Genomic DNA, 17,256 nt, shown 5'->3' on the forward strand with positions numbered 1-17,256 from the left:
GATCTTATTGGAAAGTTTGGATTGATAGAGTTTTCATGGAGAATGTGGAGCTAATTCAACCAAAGGAAGAGATATTTTTTCTCGAGGATGTAATAGGAAGCACAGTCGCTTGGGCATCTAGTTTGGATTGTTTTATCTAACTAAATGTTGATGGTTATCTCTGATATATATAATAATTATTTGAGATCTGATTTTATAATTGTAAATGTGATATTATAATTTTATATGATATTTGTATATGGTATTTGTGTGTTGGATTATAAATGTTAGAGCTTTGATTTTATAATTATTTATATTTGTATTATATTTGTGTATATAGGTATATATGTACTTTAAGAATATAATTATCCGCAACGCACAGGCACGCTGCGAATGCAATTTTTCGCAACGCACGCTCGCGCGCTGTAGATGTACTATAAGTTTCAACAGTTTAAAGTTATGCAGCATGCAATGTGCACTACAAAAAGTCAAATTTGTTATAGTGATATATATATACATAAGGTAATCCAAGTATTCAATTTTTATGACTAAAGACTATCTCACTTTTTATCATTACATAATATTCCGGAGGCATATATATATATATATCGCGCATATATATATATATATATATATATATATATATATATATATATATATATATATATTTCCAGTTAATTTAAGAGTGTTCGTTAATAATATTATTAATTTATTTAAATAAACTCAGTTTAATTTGGATGGATCCAGGTTACAATTGCAACTCAAATTAATTTTGATAACTAAAAAATCAAATCAAATAAAAGAGATGAATTTATAATTTTAAATTAAAATTCTATGACAAGTTTTGATAAATAAAACTTATTGAAAATACATATGATTATGTGCATGCGATATATAAAACTAACTTTAAAAATATTTATATTCAATATTTTTAAGGAACAAATAGATATGTTTTTCATTTAGATATAAAAGATGCATACATTCTAAACATTTTAATCAATAAAAAGTAAAATTTATTGATCAAATTAGAATAAACACATGATCTAAATTTATTTTGTGATGTCGTCACAAAATAATACTATTTGGTTCTTTATTATTCCTTGGAAGTGCTAAAAGACTCAGTTCAATGCCAAACTACCGATTTGCAAGGCGAGTCGGCAGAGCTGCGATTGATCGTTGTCGTCCGCCGCCAGCGGCGACGTCACACTTAGTTCTTCGAACGCCATCTCGCAGTTGTCCGGCGCATCGAGGCTGGAGCTGAGAGCGGTTATGGCGTCGTCCTTGCGGCTCTCCTTGATGGCGCTCGACGCCTTGTCGAGGTCGGAGATCAGGAGGTCGTACAGTTCGCTGCACGTCGATAGGCACATCCTCTCGTCCTTGTCCTGCGAGCTCTGCAGCAGCGTCTGTATCTTGGCGAAGACCTCCGCCGCCTTGTTGGACGACAGGCTGGTGGCGATGACAGCGTGGCCACGCAGGTCGGCGGTGGCGCTGGCGGGGTCCGACTGCAACGTCTTGACACAGAAGTCGTATTTGCCTCCCGACTCGCCGCCGGAGACTGCCTTGCAGGTGGACTCCACGGTGGCGTGCGCCGCCGGTGAGAGGATGAGAAGGACGGCAGCGAGCACGAGCAGATCAGTAGGCCTCATCGTCGACGTCTTTGATTAAGTAATCGATTTGATTTTTGTTAATGTCTCCAAGGAGCAGATTGTGCAAATTTGTAGGGGTGATCTGCATAAATTTTGGAAAGAAATTAATTGTATTAGAAGGATAAATATTTTCCAACATTTCACAATTTTTAATAATATTTAATTATCCATAAGTTTATATATTTTGTAAAATAATTGTGCTAATTACGATTTAATGGAAGGAAATCAGTAAATATAAATCAATCAGATTTCATTTGGGGTATTAATACAATTCTTTTAGAAAGAAATTTCGTATCTCAATATCTATTTTAAGTAAACATGTATTCTATATATATTCCTATTTAGTATTTTTATAAAACTCTCAATACTGTCACAATCAAAACTTGATTTCTAACAAAGTTTAATTCAATATAATATTTTGGAAAAAATTTAAAATTTTATTTACATTTAGATATCTAAACATTATATGAACATTAAATATAGACTCTTTCAATTTAATATATTTATATTTACCAATAAAATGTTTAGTTTAATTTAATTTAATAATATTATATTTTTCTTTTGTATATATATTTATATTAATTGGGTAGATAAATCCAATAAGGAAAAGGTGAGGGAGATAAATCAAATATAATATGGAGGGGACGCATTCCGTAATCTTCAAGATTTTAAGATTGTTGAGCAGTTAGGTTCATTGAATTAGCTCAAATCATCAAATAATTTAAATAAATTGAATTGATATTTTATCAATCCATTTTAAGATGAGTCCTAGTGAATTGGTCCTCCTAGGCCTACGACCTATGCGCGTCAGCTCATGGTAAACTTGAGTTAGCTCGCGGATTGAGAAACTTATGTTTTTCTTCTAAAATTTAAAATAAAAGTAAAAATTTTAATAGGCTCGTAAACTTAACCCACCTAATCCACAATCAAACTTAAAATTTTTAATCTTTTCTATATATATTTTTATTTTTTTATGAACTCGTGGGTTTAATCCATCAAATTCGCAATCCAAATGTAAAAATTTCAACCTTATATACATATATTTTATTTTTTAGTAGACTTGTAGGTTAACCCGAGTAATTCGCATTCTTTCTTGAGTTAGGTTAAAGATTTTCTAGCCAACCAAGATGGCAGACTGGTCCATCCCGTCCTATCATATGATAGATTTTTAATGAGTTGATCCACGCCCTGTAAACATTTCAAAGTTTACCTGTTGTTGCGAGAAAATTCGGCTTGGATCACTTGTGTCGGAGGAGCAATCATCGGTGTTCCTTTCCTCTTCTCCAGCAACGTTCCTCTCTTCTTCCTTCTCTGTTTTGGTGCTTCTAAAGGAGAGTTCCTCAGGTTTCCACAAACCAAATCCTTGGATCACTTGTGTCGGAGGAGTCCTCAGGTTTCCACAAACCAAATCCTCTTCGGTGTTCCTTTCCTCTTCTCCAGCAGCGTTCCTCTCTTCTTCCTTCTCTGTTTTGGTGCTTCTAAACTTGGACGCACACTCCTCAACACTGGTAAAAACGCTCCCTTTTCTCAGAGCATTCCTCTCCCTTTTAATAGGGAGAGGTCCACACAGAGTGCATCACACGGAACATGCACTCCGTGGGCAGTTACCGTAACTACTCACATTTCCCACTCGTCCAAGTGAAGCCACAAAGGTAAATAGTCACAAAGACCATTAAAAGGTATCTAGCCACGTAGACTAAATAAAACTGGAGTACATAGTCACATAGACTAAAAGAATAACCAATTCATACATAGGAAAATGGTTCGTACGACAACAAGCACATTGAGCATTCATTGCTAAGAAAGTTATTACACCTTACATAGCTGCTCATAGAGCGATCGATGCTAAGAAAAGTTGTTATACCTAACTTAGCCGCTCCTCAAATGGTATATAATCATTTTCTAAATAACACATAGACATTTGTCTGATGGCTCACAGCCATCATCCAGGTGGCACATAACCGTTCTCCAGTGGTACAAAAATCATTCTCCTAGTAGTACATAACCATTCTCATAGACTCATAATGTCTTGCTATTTACCCAGATTAAATAATATTTATTTACATCAATATGAACATCTCTAATCCCTCAGTTTGACCATAATGTCAAGAGTATGTTTCATATCTATAATATTTACAATCATTTCCATACATAACAGAAATGGATCAATCAGTGAATATTCTTAAAGAGATGTGAATATATTTAATCTTCCTTTTTAGCTTGAATCTATTCATTTTAATCAGTTGCTTTCCTAGTCATGTTCCATAGACCGAATCATCCATAGTCATAGGTTTACATGCTAAAGTAGCAGACCCTGATTAAAATTTTAAGTAAACAGCTAAATAGTCACTTAAAGCAAATGTTGAGATCAACATATAATCTCATAGGGCTCACATAATAGAGCAGCAGAGATCCATTCTCCTACTACCCTTATTATCGTCTTAGCACATGTGGTATGGATCACATGCTACGATGTTATTCTCTTTACAAAAAAAAATGTATGTTTTTCTCAAATCAACATCATACAGATTTTGATCAAGACATTCATAATGTTTAATCCTGAATCCAACACATGAATTCTTATCTGGCTACTAACAGGTTTAGTAAACGGTGGGATCATTTACTTCGATCATCAAACTTTAAATGATCTCATCTTGATTCACTTATCAAGGCGACCCCAGCTTATAGTAATGTAACAATTTTTCAACTATACAAGCCAACAGCTGCATAAGCTGAACTATAAGTACTGGTCTTACCTCTATTCATACATAACAAATAGAGATGATTGTCCATGCGACAGAACCAATCACTACCTGCTAACATGCTCATTAAAATATTATCTCAAGAATGTAACTTCTCACATACACTGAATAGATTATGACATTTTACGCAATTAAATTATAATATCTGATTGTTAACAATAACAATGTTACATTCTACGAAGTCTCATATATTTTACATGCTCAATGAATGACTCTCTAGTCATTGACTTAGTAAAAGGATCTGCAAGCATAACTCTTGTAAGGATATACTCAAGAATCACCTTCTTTTTAGCAATAATATCTCTTACAAAATTATATTTGATAGCTATATGCTTGCCCTTGTTGTGATATTTAGGATCCTTTGAAAAAGCTATAACAACTTGACTGTCACAATAGACAGTAACTGGACTCCCACTGTTTTCAGCAATCTTCAGATACTTCAGGAACCTTCTCAACCAGACTGCTTCTTTTATAGCAGTTGAACATGCTACATATTCAGCTTTCATAGTCGATAAGGCTACACAAGCCTGTTTCTTACTGTTCTAGGAGATGGCGCCACCATTCAACAAGAATGCATAACCTGATGTGGATTTTTTATCATCTAGGTTGTTAGATTTGAGGGGTATCCTAAGGCAATCGTCTTACGGTTACACTATTTATTGGATAAATAGCAATTCACTATTTGAGTGCACATTCCATATGTGTTTGATTAGATCTTAAACTCAAATACTGAATGTCCGCAATATGATTCATAGCGTGAGAGAATTTGTGATTGGATCACAACTAATGAGCATCTCTACACGTGTAATTATGAATTTATTGGAATTATCCCTAGTCGAGGAATTGATGAGCATGGACATCATCGATTCTGTCGAGACTAGTACGTTTTGAACTTCTTGGTTAGCCAAGCAGCTGATCTCACTACTGGAGACATTCGATGTTGAGAGTTAAACGTGGATGCTAGTTGAAGGTAACTAGTTCATTGGAGTGACTTATCATGAGACTTCATATAGTTCGATTCATATATCAATGAAGATCTCAATGCAGCTTAAGTGCGAGTTTATTTTGACTTGCGGTATTCAAGTCACATTGGTCATGGAAGCTTATACTTTGACATCTTAAGCAAGCATCTCCGAGGAGGTATTGACCCTAGATAATTGGGCATAAGTCGAAATGCCCGAAGGTGTTTGAATAGCCCATAGAGGATTCACTACTCCTTAGAAAAGGAGACGTATACCTTGCGGCCGCTTGTGAGGATTGTTACTAAAAGTCTTTGGTCAAAGCATTACATGTTAAGAGTACAGTACTATTGGATACATGTATAAGTAACTTGAATCCACAGGACAAGAAAGCAGCTTGGGCTAGGTGTGACGTAGTCAGCCTAGTGGGGACAGACACATAGACCATGTCCTGAACCAAGTAAGTATAAGACGGTGAAAGGAATGAGACACGATTCAGTGTAGCTGTTGAAGGGTTTAGAAATGTTCTAAAATTAGTCGTTGATTTTCTGATCAATTTGGGATCATGATGTACTACTAGGTGTCACTCATAATCGTTCCATAATTAATGGTTAATTACGGACAGCCAACATAACCGGAAACCTATTGGGTCACACGCAATACAAGTTCTTCGAAGGACTTAAAACGAGTTTGAGGATTGAATTCTCAGAACGAGAGAAATAAGGTTTGGTTGAACCAGACAATGGACAAAATGATGAAACTCATCTTACAAAGACGAAATGAACGAAATTGATTTCGTTCAAATTAGAGGTCATTTGGTTAGTGAACCAAATGATTCAATTTTGAACCAAATTGAACCAACTTAGTTTGGTTCATGATAGAAGAGGTTTTGGTAGAACGGATATGACAAGAAGCTTCATCTTGTGAAAACGAAACTAACAAAACTAGTTTGGGTCAAATCAGAGTTCATTTGGTTAGTGAACCAAGCGAACCAAGTTTTGAACCCGGTCTGGTTCGGTTCGCTACAGTGTTGACTTGGGTTAGGATTTTTGGTTTCCGGTTTTCTCCACCCGAACATGCCGCACAGTGTTCTTCCTCTTGCGCGATAAAAATAGGGGTGGTGCCATATTTTTCGATGAAGCCACCGTGATTCCCCGATCTTTGCTTGGCCACCGCGTTGTTGAAGGTGGAGAGACCCTAGGGCAAGAAGGGAGAGGCTACTGGTGTCCTCTTCTTCCTTTTTCTTCCCTTTCTTTCCATGCAAGCGCCGGCGGTCCTTCTTACTTCTTCTCCCCGCGTCTTTATCTCCCCTGGCTGCGCAACAAAAATCAAGGAATCACGTGTTGGGATCGTTCTGGTGCAATACGCGTGTTTACATGTTTCAAAAACGTGCGCAGCGGAAATATATAGATAATTAAAACTAATTATTATCACAACACACGCATGCATAATAGGAAATAAATAGCTTACAAGCATGACAGGAAATTAAAATTTACAGAATAGTAAATTATTCTATGTGTACCTTTCCGATGACGATTGAGCGGTGTTGATATCAATCGAGTGGTCCTCGTCTGAGTCCCGCCTCTACTGGTAATCCACGCCAAGCTCCCATCTGGACGGCTTCGGAAGCCATGAGTCGCGTCATCGTCTTCAGTACTATCCGATGATCGATGACGATCGAATAGAGAAAAACTTATTCAAAAAATCACGCAACAACGTTTGTCGCGATTGTTTCCGAAGCTTTTTAACTATCACCGAAAATCATATTTCCGATGTAGTTTTCGGTGGTCAACCGTTGACCGCCGATTTAGGACAAATTGATCGGAACCTTTCCGACGTTGATGAAAAAATCTCCAGAAGCTTTACAAGCTTCCGATAAGATGGTATACGATCGTCAAACGACCGAAGTAGGTTGATAGCGTTCGAATAACCTATCCAATGACCGAAACAATTTTCGATGACTGCACAGGATTTCGACGACAAAACCTGACACAATCCCTCCCTATTTACACAGCCAAAATAGAGCTTTACATGACCCAAATAGAACCGAAAAGGAATAAAGGAAAACTAGGGTTTTCCTGTCTATCTCCTGATGAAGAAGACCAATTCTTCCTTCTCCTTTTCTTCCATGGCCGAACAAAGCTCCTCCTCTCCTCTCCTTCACCCTGGTAAACACGGCTCCGGCAGTAGGCATCTCTGGCGAACAACGAGCTTTGGCCGGCAAAAGGCAGAAACCAAAGCAGAGGCTTCCAACGCCGAGAGATCCGCAGCCAGTGGAGCAAAGATGTCCGGCCGACGCAGAGACAACCAGGCATCGGAGTAGAGGTGACCGGCAGAAACAGAGGCACTGTTGGCCGGAGCAGAGGTCGTGATCGGGGCAGTTCTTTCGCCAACGAACGTCACGAGGAAGACGGAACCAAGAGGAGCATCCGACAGAACCTGGCGGAGCACAGCGGCACGAACCGAGCGGAGCACAGCGGTGCGAACCGAGCAAAGCACAGCGGCGCACCCTAGCCTAGCCTTTCTTCATCGCTTGCGGCCATTGCACTCGGGAGGAAGAAGCTCAACTCAGATGGCGTCGTTTTCTTCCCCCCAATCGGTGGCAGCCGCGCGGTGCGCAGGGCAGAGACCGCACGGAGAAGATGATGAACCAGGGCATTAGTTTAGCGATTGGCTTTTAAAGGAGAAAGCTACAGTGCTTTTTCTCAAATTGGGTTTCATACAGCAGCCAACAAAAAAACTCCAAAAGAAAAAAACCCTTAAACCGAAAAAGTTTAAACCAGACAAATAAAACAAACCGGCCAAACCGATTAGGATTTGAGTTTAGAGCGAGTTCATTTTGGTTCACTTGGTTCACTAACCAAATGAATTCTGATTTGACTCAAATCAGTTTTGTTCGTTTCGTCTTCTCAAGACGAAGCTTTTCATCACTTCCATTTTGTCAAAACCTCTTCCATCATGAACCAAATCAAGTTGGTTCAATTCGATTCAAAATTGAATCATTTGGTTCACTAACCAAACGACCTCTGATTTGAATGAAATCAGTTTCGTTCATTTCATCTTCGTAAGACAAATTCCATCATATTGTCCTTTATGTGGTCTAATTAGATTTTATTTCTCTCATTCTGAGAATCTAATTCTCAAACTCGTTTTAAGTCCTTCGGAGAACTTGTTATGCGTGTAACCCAATAGGTTCCCGGTTAAGTTGGTCGTCCGTAATTAACCATTAATTACGGAATGATCATGAGTGGCACCTAGTAGTACATCATGATCTCCAATTGATTGAAAAATCAATGATTGATTCCAGAACATCTTCTAAACACTTCAGCAGCTATATTGAATCGTGCCTCGTTCCTTTCACCGTCTTATACCCACTTGGTTCAAGACATCGTCTATGTGTCGGTCCCTACTAGGCTGACTACGCCATACCTAGCCCAAGCTACTTTCTTGTCCTGTGGATTCAAGTTACTTGTACACGTATCCAAGAGTACCGTACTATTGACATGTAATGCTTTGGCCAAAGACTTTTAGTAACAATCCTGACAAGCGGCCGCAAGATATACGTCTCCTTTTTCAAGGAGCAGTGGATCTTCTATGGGCTATTCAAACACCTTCGGGCACTTCGACTTATACTCAATCATTTCAAGTCCACACCTTCTTGGAAATGCTTGCTTAAGATGTCAAAGTATAAGCCTCTATGACCAAGGTGACTTGAATACTGCAAGTCAAAAAAACTCGCACTTAAGCTACACTGAGATCTTCATTGGCATATATATATATCGAACTATATGAAGTCTCAAGACAGGTCACTCCAATGAACTAGTTACATTTAACTAGCATCCACGTTTAACTCTTAACATCGAATGTCTCTAGTAGTAAGATCGACTGCTTGGCTAACCAAAGAGTTCAAAATGTGCTAGTCTAGACAGAATTGATGACGTCCGTGCTCATCAATTCCTCGACTAGGGATAATTCCAATACATTCATAATTACACGTGTAGAGACGCTCACTAGTTGTGATCCAATCACAAATTCTTTCACGCTATGAATCGTATTACGGGCATTCAGTATTTGAGTTTAAGATCCAATCAAACACATATGAAATGTGCACACAAATAGTAAATTACTATTTATTTAATAAATAGTATAACCGTAAGGCGATTGCATTAAAACACCTTTCAAAACTAACATCACGCGTGGCGGCTGCTGGCTCGCGGAAACCCTACAGCGCGTTTTCCCTTCTGCGATCACTCCTTCTCATGAGAACCTACCGGCCGCAAGCATGAAGAGGCTACTGGCGCATCTTCTGTTAATTTTACAATTATCATTAAATTTATTTAATGAAATGGATCTTGAAAATCTATATGTTTTACATACCTGAGCTTGATGAAGAAGCCATTGTAATGCAATTATTTTGCATATATTAATTTCTCTCTTCTTTCCTTTCTTTCCGAAGACACTCAATATTTTTCGTTGATGGATCATTATAATATCTTCTATTTATAGGCAGAGAGGACCAATATATGTATGCTTTCATTATTTCCGTGCATCCATCATGCATCGGTTATAATTATTATTTACATCAGTTATTAATAATAATTATTAATATATATAGATGAGTTTTACTTATTTAGTAACTTCCATTGCATGAAGTTACATTTAGCTTTACGTTATTTTCCTTTAATTTTTAAGACCAATTATTAATTAGATAATAATAATTATCTAACATTCTCCCACTTGGTCTAAAATTAAAACCTCAAGTATGATGCATTATAACTTTAAGCATCAAAAAACTCATCCTCTTAAGACATCATAATTACCTTAATATAATGGAATACTAAATGTGGGTTATAGCGGTTGTACATTATATAACATACTTCCTTCTATATACCACAAACATCAGCATTCTATCATACTAGGTCTATAAATGAACATATAATTTCATAATGGTCCACAATAATGTTTCTAGACAATTCATGTTATAACACAGTAATGTGCACATCATAACTAGAAACTATATATCAGAAACACATAAGTGATATCAAAGTGTCAACTTAATATATCATTCAAAGGGATAACCAAGACCCATTCGATGTACATGTTCTTTAAATATCTTTGGTTGTAAACCTTTAGTTAACGGATCTGCAATCATAAGATCCGTTCTAATATAATCAATAGACACTCTTTGTTTCTGAACTTCTTCTTTAACGACAAAATATTTTAATTCCATATGCTTGGCACCTCTTGAATATTTGTCATTTTTAGAGAAGAATACTGCTGCAGAATTATCACAATAAATTTTCAGCGGCTTGGCAATAGTGTCGACAACTCCAAGTCCTGAAATAAAATTTCGCAGCCATAATGCATGGATTGTGGCTTCAAAACATGCCACAAACTCTGCTTCCATTGTGGATAAGGCAATGACAGATTGTTTAGCACTTTTCCATGATATTGCTCCTTCTCCAAGAAGAAACAAATAACCAAAAGTGGACTTTCTACTGTCAATGCATCCCGCAAAATCTGAATCTGAGTAACCAATCACTTCCAAGTGATTAGTTTTTCTATACATGAGCATGTAATTCTTGGTGCCTTGAAGATACCTTAAAACTTTCTTAGCAGCTTTCCAATGATCAATTCCTGGATTACTTTGATATCTGCCGAGCATTCCAACAGCAAAACTAATATCCGGTCTTGTACAGGTTTGCACATACATTAGACTTCCTACAACAGAAGCATATGGAATTGAATCCATTTGTTTTCGTTCTATATCATTCTTTGGACATTGCATAAGACTAAATTTATCCCCTTTTTGAATTGGAGCAATTCCAGCAGAACATTTTTCCATATTAAATCTTTCTAGAATTCTTTCAATATAAGCTTTTTGAGACAATCCCAACAGTCCTTGTGATCTATCACGAAATATTTCAATTCCGATCACACAGGATGCCTCGCCCATATCTTTCATTTCAAAATTCTTTGAGAGAAATTCTTTTGTCTTATGCAACATGCCCAAATCATTAGTAGCAAGTAAGATATCATCAACATATAGGACTAAAAGTATAATTTTGCTCCCACTGATCTTTTGGTATATGCAATGATCAACAACATTTTCTTCAAAACCAAAAGATGTGATGGTATCATTAAACTTAATATACCATTGTCTAGAAGCTTGTTTAAGTCCATATATTGATTTCTTAAGTTTACACACTAGATGACCTTTTCCTTCGATTAAAAAACCTTCAGGTTGGTCCATATATACATTTTCTTCAAGATTTTAATTTACATTGTAGATAACTTGGTGTCTGTGAGACACAGAAGACCATGATTATCGGTCCCTTGTGAATTATAAACTAAGGCTCACAACCAAGATGGCTTTGGACAAACCATCGGGAACGGTTGTAGTGTAATTCGGTGACTGTCTGTCTTGACTGTAGAATTACACTAGTGCACTTTGTGTGTATTGAGTAGGACCATTGAGGTTGTTCGATTTACACTGACTCGCAAATTGAACAAGACCTCTGTTATTATAATTATGCACTCTTAATCCCGATGTAATAAATGGGCACCTATACTTAGTAATTATTGCTTTGATTTACCAAAGGGTGAGATCTTTCCGTCAGATCAAATATTCTCGGTAAGTTGGGTGATGTTACTATTTATACGGTGTGCCATTAATTATAGAAGGAATCCGTGTCCCAGTAGGGCTGATGATGTCCCCTTGGAGAGCTCATAAGGATTGTCAAGTCAAATCTTGCAAGTGGACTTGGTCCGGCTGACAATAAGGATGAGTGGTACTATTCAAGGTCTTAGATGTCGATTATTGAGTTGTCAGTGAACTCAGATAATTGACGGACATACGATATCTTAAACACGGGGAGCAATGCATAAAATAATAAGAAGGAACCCATAACGTAATTTGGGGATTGGATTGGTAGTGCAACAATGATCCTCTAGTGGAATGGATCGTTGTTGATGGATGTAGGTGTGTATTCGGGGTTGAATACGGGATCCGAAACCCATCAGAAGGCCAGATCCAATACCTCCTCGAGGTCCCCACTGTAGCCTAAAGACATCTTCAAAAGGATGCAATCAAACGGATGAGATTAGTTCTCAGCCGTCGGATGAGATTTAATCTCGACCGTTGGATGAGATTAGTTCTCGACCGTAGGATGAGTTAATGGATGAGATCAGCTTGTATCCGTGGGATTAGATCAAGTTGCATCCATTGGATCGAAATAAATAAAGAAGAATAGAAGAGAATAGATTAGAACCGTTGGATGAGATTAAGTCGCGTCCGATGGACGAGATCTCTCCGGTTCGGTTTTAATTCTCTTTGGAAGGAAGAACCGGTTCACGAGGTGAACCAGGCATGGTTCATTGAACCACACGCCCAAGGGAGTTCATCATGGCCATTGGATCAAAGAGATCAAGTTATATTAAAGGAGATTATATCGTAACCGTTAGATGAGATTAAGTTGCATCCGACGGATGAGATCTCTTCGGTTCGGTTTTATTTTCTCTTTTTATATAAAGTTGGTTCAATGGATGAACCAAGGGTGGCCGGCCACATCTAGATGAGGATAAGGTTGATTTCATTTTTTTTAAAAGGAAAAACCAAATCAAAAAGATCCGACGGCTAGAAACCAAGCAAGCTAATCCAAGGGCCAAGACTTGAGATGTTTCTATAATTTGGAATTGGTTCATTGAATCAATCCAAATTGGAATAAATCTTTTGAAGGGGCGGCCAAGACTTGGTGTTGGCGTGGTGGCTATAAAAGGGAGAGGGTTGGGCGGCACAAAGATACAAGACAAGAGAAGAGAGAAAGGTTTCCGAAAACAAAACTCTCCTCTCCTTTCTCCTTAGTGCCGCCGCCCCTCTTCTTCTTCTTCCTTCTCTTTTTCTTTTTCTTCCCCTTCCACCGCCCCTTCTCCTTCTTCTCTTGAGGTGGCCGAACTCCTCCTCCAAGGAAGTGGCCGGATCCAAGCAAAGAGACGAGACAAGGCGAAGGTGCTGCAAGAAGAAGAAAAGCGATCCAAGGCTTCATCATCCGGAGGTTGCAGTTCTTTATTTCTGGAGGATCGTTGCCCACCCAACGTCCAGGAAGAGGATAGGAATACAGCGGAAGGCTCCGAGGTCATCATAAAGGTTCGAGTAAAATTTATTTTCCGCAGTTTTAATTTTACTTAGAACTAGTCTTAGAAACCGTAGTTAGTAATTTAGGAATCGGCGATCCTGAAGGATCGATTGACTTAGTCTTTTGTAGACTTTGTCAATTGATCCTGGCGGGATAAAATTTTTGTCCTGTGGGGTTCTATGCTTTTCGGAGCGGATAGAATCCGGAACGCAGGACGGAGATCCAGAACGCCAACACCAGCGCAGGTTGGCCTGCGGTGGGCTTGGGTTGGCTCGCGGGTTGAGAAAATTTATTTATTTATTTTAAATTTTAAAATTAAAATATAAAACTTAATGAATTAGTGGGTTTCATTTCTTTAAAATATAATTTAAGCTTAAAAATTATAATTCAAACTTAAAACTTTCAACTTAATCAATTTAAATTATACTTCAAACTTAAATTTTTTAATATTTTTTTATTTTTAATAGGCCCGCGAGTTGGCTCACTTAACCCGCGGCCCGCCTTGAGTTGGGTTGGGTTGGAGATTTCCCAATCCGCCAAATTGGTGGGTTAGCCCGCCCCGCCCCACCATATGATGGACCCGCCATGGGTTAGCCCGCTCCGCCATGGGTTAACCCGTTTGACAGCTCTACTTGGCGTGGATCACCAGTAGAGGCAGGACTCGGACGAGGATCGCTTGATTGATTCAATATGGCTCAACATCGTCATCGCGAGGTACACGTTTAGAATAATTTTATTCTGCAAATTTTAATTATGCAAGTAGAATAAATTTTATTCTGAAAATTTTAATTTCCTGCCATGTCTTGTACACATGTTATTTCCTGTATTGCATACGTGTGTGTGATAATAATTAGTTTTAATTATCTGTATATTTTCGCTGCGCACGTTTACGAAACGTGTAGACACGCACATTGCACCGGGACGATCCCAACAATATGTCCACTGACTCTATAAGTTGGGTCATATTCTATCCCCTGGATAGCTTCCCTCAGCTTATTACGCATCACATCGCGACGAGTCAAGTAGTAATCATCCGTGCCATCTGGAAAAAATTAAAATTAATTAAGTCAGTACAAAACTGACAAACCAGCATATATACCAGTTTAATTCAATTTATACATGTATAGAACTAACACAATAAATCAAGAAAAACAAATCTTCTTGATTTGCAGAGGCTTTGTCAACTAATCCTTTGACCAATCAATTGGCACCTTGAAGACTCAACAAAGATTCAACATGACAGTGTTCCATGAGAACTAAAACACCACGTTATTAGCTCTAAGCACCTAAGCACCATGCATGATATTTAGTTTTCTCATCATCTCTAGTCATGTTGACTAAACCTATTATTGAGTTGTTTCTCGAGTATAAATTGTTCAAATAACTTCTCACAATTATGAGTATAGTTGACCAATGTCAACTCTAGCAAGTCATGATCCGGTTGAACTAAATCAGAGTTGTGTCAACCAAGTCTAATTTATACTTGGTTGTGTCTAATCAAGTGTTGTCTTCGTGACAGATCACTTGACATTTCACTTATTTTGGGTCAATTGGGCACATGACTTCCAAATTAGACCTCTCTAATTGAAAGTCCAAAATTGGCCCAATTAGAAATCTGAGCAAATTAGATTAATTGGTCTTCTAATGAAATCCAATTAATTCATGAACAACCCAATTAATTTGATCATTGCCCAATTAATTGGTCACTGCCCAATTACCAAGAATCTGAAAGCTCAATTAATTCTCATGGAACAGCCCAATTAAATGGGCTTAATTGGGTATAATGGAACAACCCAATTAAATGTTGATCAATATGTAAAGGAAACTAACCTAATTAAATATTATGGTTGGAGTTTAGTGGTTAGCACTCCACGTTGTAGTCGTGGAGATCTGGGTTTGAATCTCAGTAGCCACTAACTATATATCAATGCACATTCCCTTTTTTGTTTTACTGTGACCAAATATGAACTTGGACAGGCTTCCATACTTTTAATTGGGCTGACCCAATGGTCTGACCCAATTAAAAGTATGTTGCTGCCCCAATTAAGGAGTGCACGTATTTGATCTGCCGCCCCAATTAAGGAGTGCACTATGAATCCACGCCTCAAAACCCCCTTTTTTCTATGTGCCCTAAAAGCACGCTTCTGCTCTTTTTGCCCAAATACAGTGTCGTCGCCTTCTTCTTTTTCTCTTTCTGTTCGTTCCCAAAACCATGCTCATCTACCCTAAATTATATATCAGTTCGCATTCCCTTTTTTTTACTGTGCCCAAATATGAACTTGAGCGGGCTTCCATACTTTTAATTGGGCTGATCCAATGGTCTGACCTAATTAAAAGTACGTTGCTGCCCCAATTAAGGAGTGCACGTGTTTGATCTACCACCCCAATTAAGGAGTGCACTATGAATCCACGCCTCAGAACCCTTTTTTTCTGTGTGCCCTAAAAGCACGCTTCTACTCTTTTGCCCAAATACAATGTCGTCGCCTTCTTCTTTTTCTCTTTCTGTTTGTTCCCAAAACCATGCCCGTCTGCCCTAAATTATATATCAGTGCACATTTCTTTTTTTTTACTGTGCCCAAATATGAACTTGGGCGGGCTTCCATACTTTTAATTGGGCTGACCCAATTGAAAGTACGCTGCTGTCCCAATTAAGGAGTGCATGTGTTTGATCTGCCGCCCTAATTAAGGAGTGCACTATGAATCCACGCCTTAGAACCCCTTTTTTTGTATGTGTCCTAAAAGCACGCTTCTGCTCTTTTTGCCCAAATACAGTGCTGCCACCTTCTTCTTTTTCTCTTTTTGTTCGTTCCCAAAACCATGCTTGTTTGTTCTAAATCTGCCGCCTACGCCAGCCTCGCCGGCACCGGCCTCATCACCTGCGTCGGCCTCTCCGCCTGTGTCGGCCTCACCGCCTGCGCCGAAGACCAAGCCATAGATCATCCTGTGAGCATTGCTTGCCGCTGGCTGCTTTCCCGCCTGCCTCGTTGGCGTCAGGGATTGCGCTTGCCGGACACTTCGTCGGCGTCACCGTGTCACGCGTGACTATACGTGTGCGTCACCGGCTAAAACAGAGACAGGCCGATGGTTTCGTCGACCATAACAGAGACAAGAGAAATCAAAAACGGGGCAAAGACAACGAACAGGTAATACATTCTAACTTGGCTCTGATACCACTATAAACATTTCTAAGTTTACCTGTTGTTACAAGAAAATTCAGCTTGGATCGCTTGTATCGAAGGAGGAATCACTGAAGGAGAGTTCCTCAGGTTTCCACAAACCAAATCCTCCGATCGGTATTCCTTTCCTCTTCTCCAGCAGCGTTCCTCTCTTCTCTGTTTTGGTGCTTCTGAACTTAGACGCACACTCCTCAGTGCCTTTCTCAGAGCATTCCTCTCCCTTTTAATAGGGAGAGGTCCACACGGAGTGCATCACACAGAGTGCACAACGTGCACTTCGTGGGCAATTATCGTAATTGCTCACATGTCCGTCATGGATTGACTCGTTTGACCACACTAATCCTAGGAAAGAAAATTAATTATTTGGAGACGCGCGTATTACTCTCTTTATGGAAGCTTCGAAGGGATATGATGAACCTTGTTATAAGCCATGACTTTTTCGTCGTCAAGATCTCTAACATCAAGGATTGCCACGCGCTTGAACACTATTATTTCGATATGATATAACAACAAGAACGTAGAAGCATGAGAGACGTGACAAATATAACATAAGAGAATCATATACAATAAAGAGGTCATTTATTAAATTAAGATTTAAG

General features: G+C 38.5%; 1 protein-coding gene across 1 annotated transcript; it reads right to left on the reverse strand.

Moving 5' to 3' along the window:
• Positions 1–1,097: 1,097 nt before the first annotated feature.
• LOC141812301 (putative invertase inhibitor) lies at positions 1,098–1,625 on the reverse strand. Its single transcript, XM_074700344.1, has one exon. It carries the CDS (start codon positions 1,623–1,625, stop codon positions 1,098–1,100), a length of 528 nt encoding a protein of 175 aa, XP_074556445.1.
• Between the last annotated feature and the right edge of the window lie 15,631 nt (positions 1,626–17,256).

The sequence above is a fragment of the Curcuma longa genome, chromosome 18, assembly GCF_044706935.1.
Source record: "Curcuma longa cultivar G26 ecotype Majalengka, Jawa Barat chromosome 18, ITB_CL_G26_1.1, whole genome shotgun sequence".
Lineage (NCBI taxonomy): Eukaryota > Viridiplantae > Streptophyta > Magnoliopsida > Zingiberales > Zingiberaceae > Curcuma > Curcuma longa.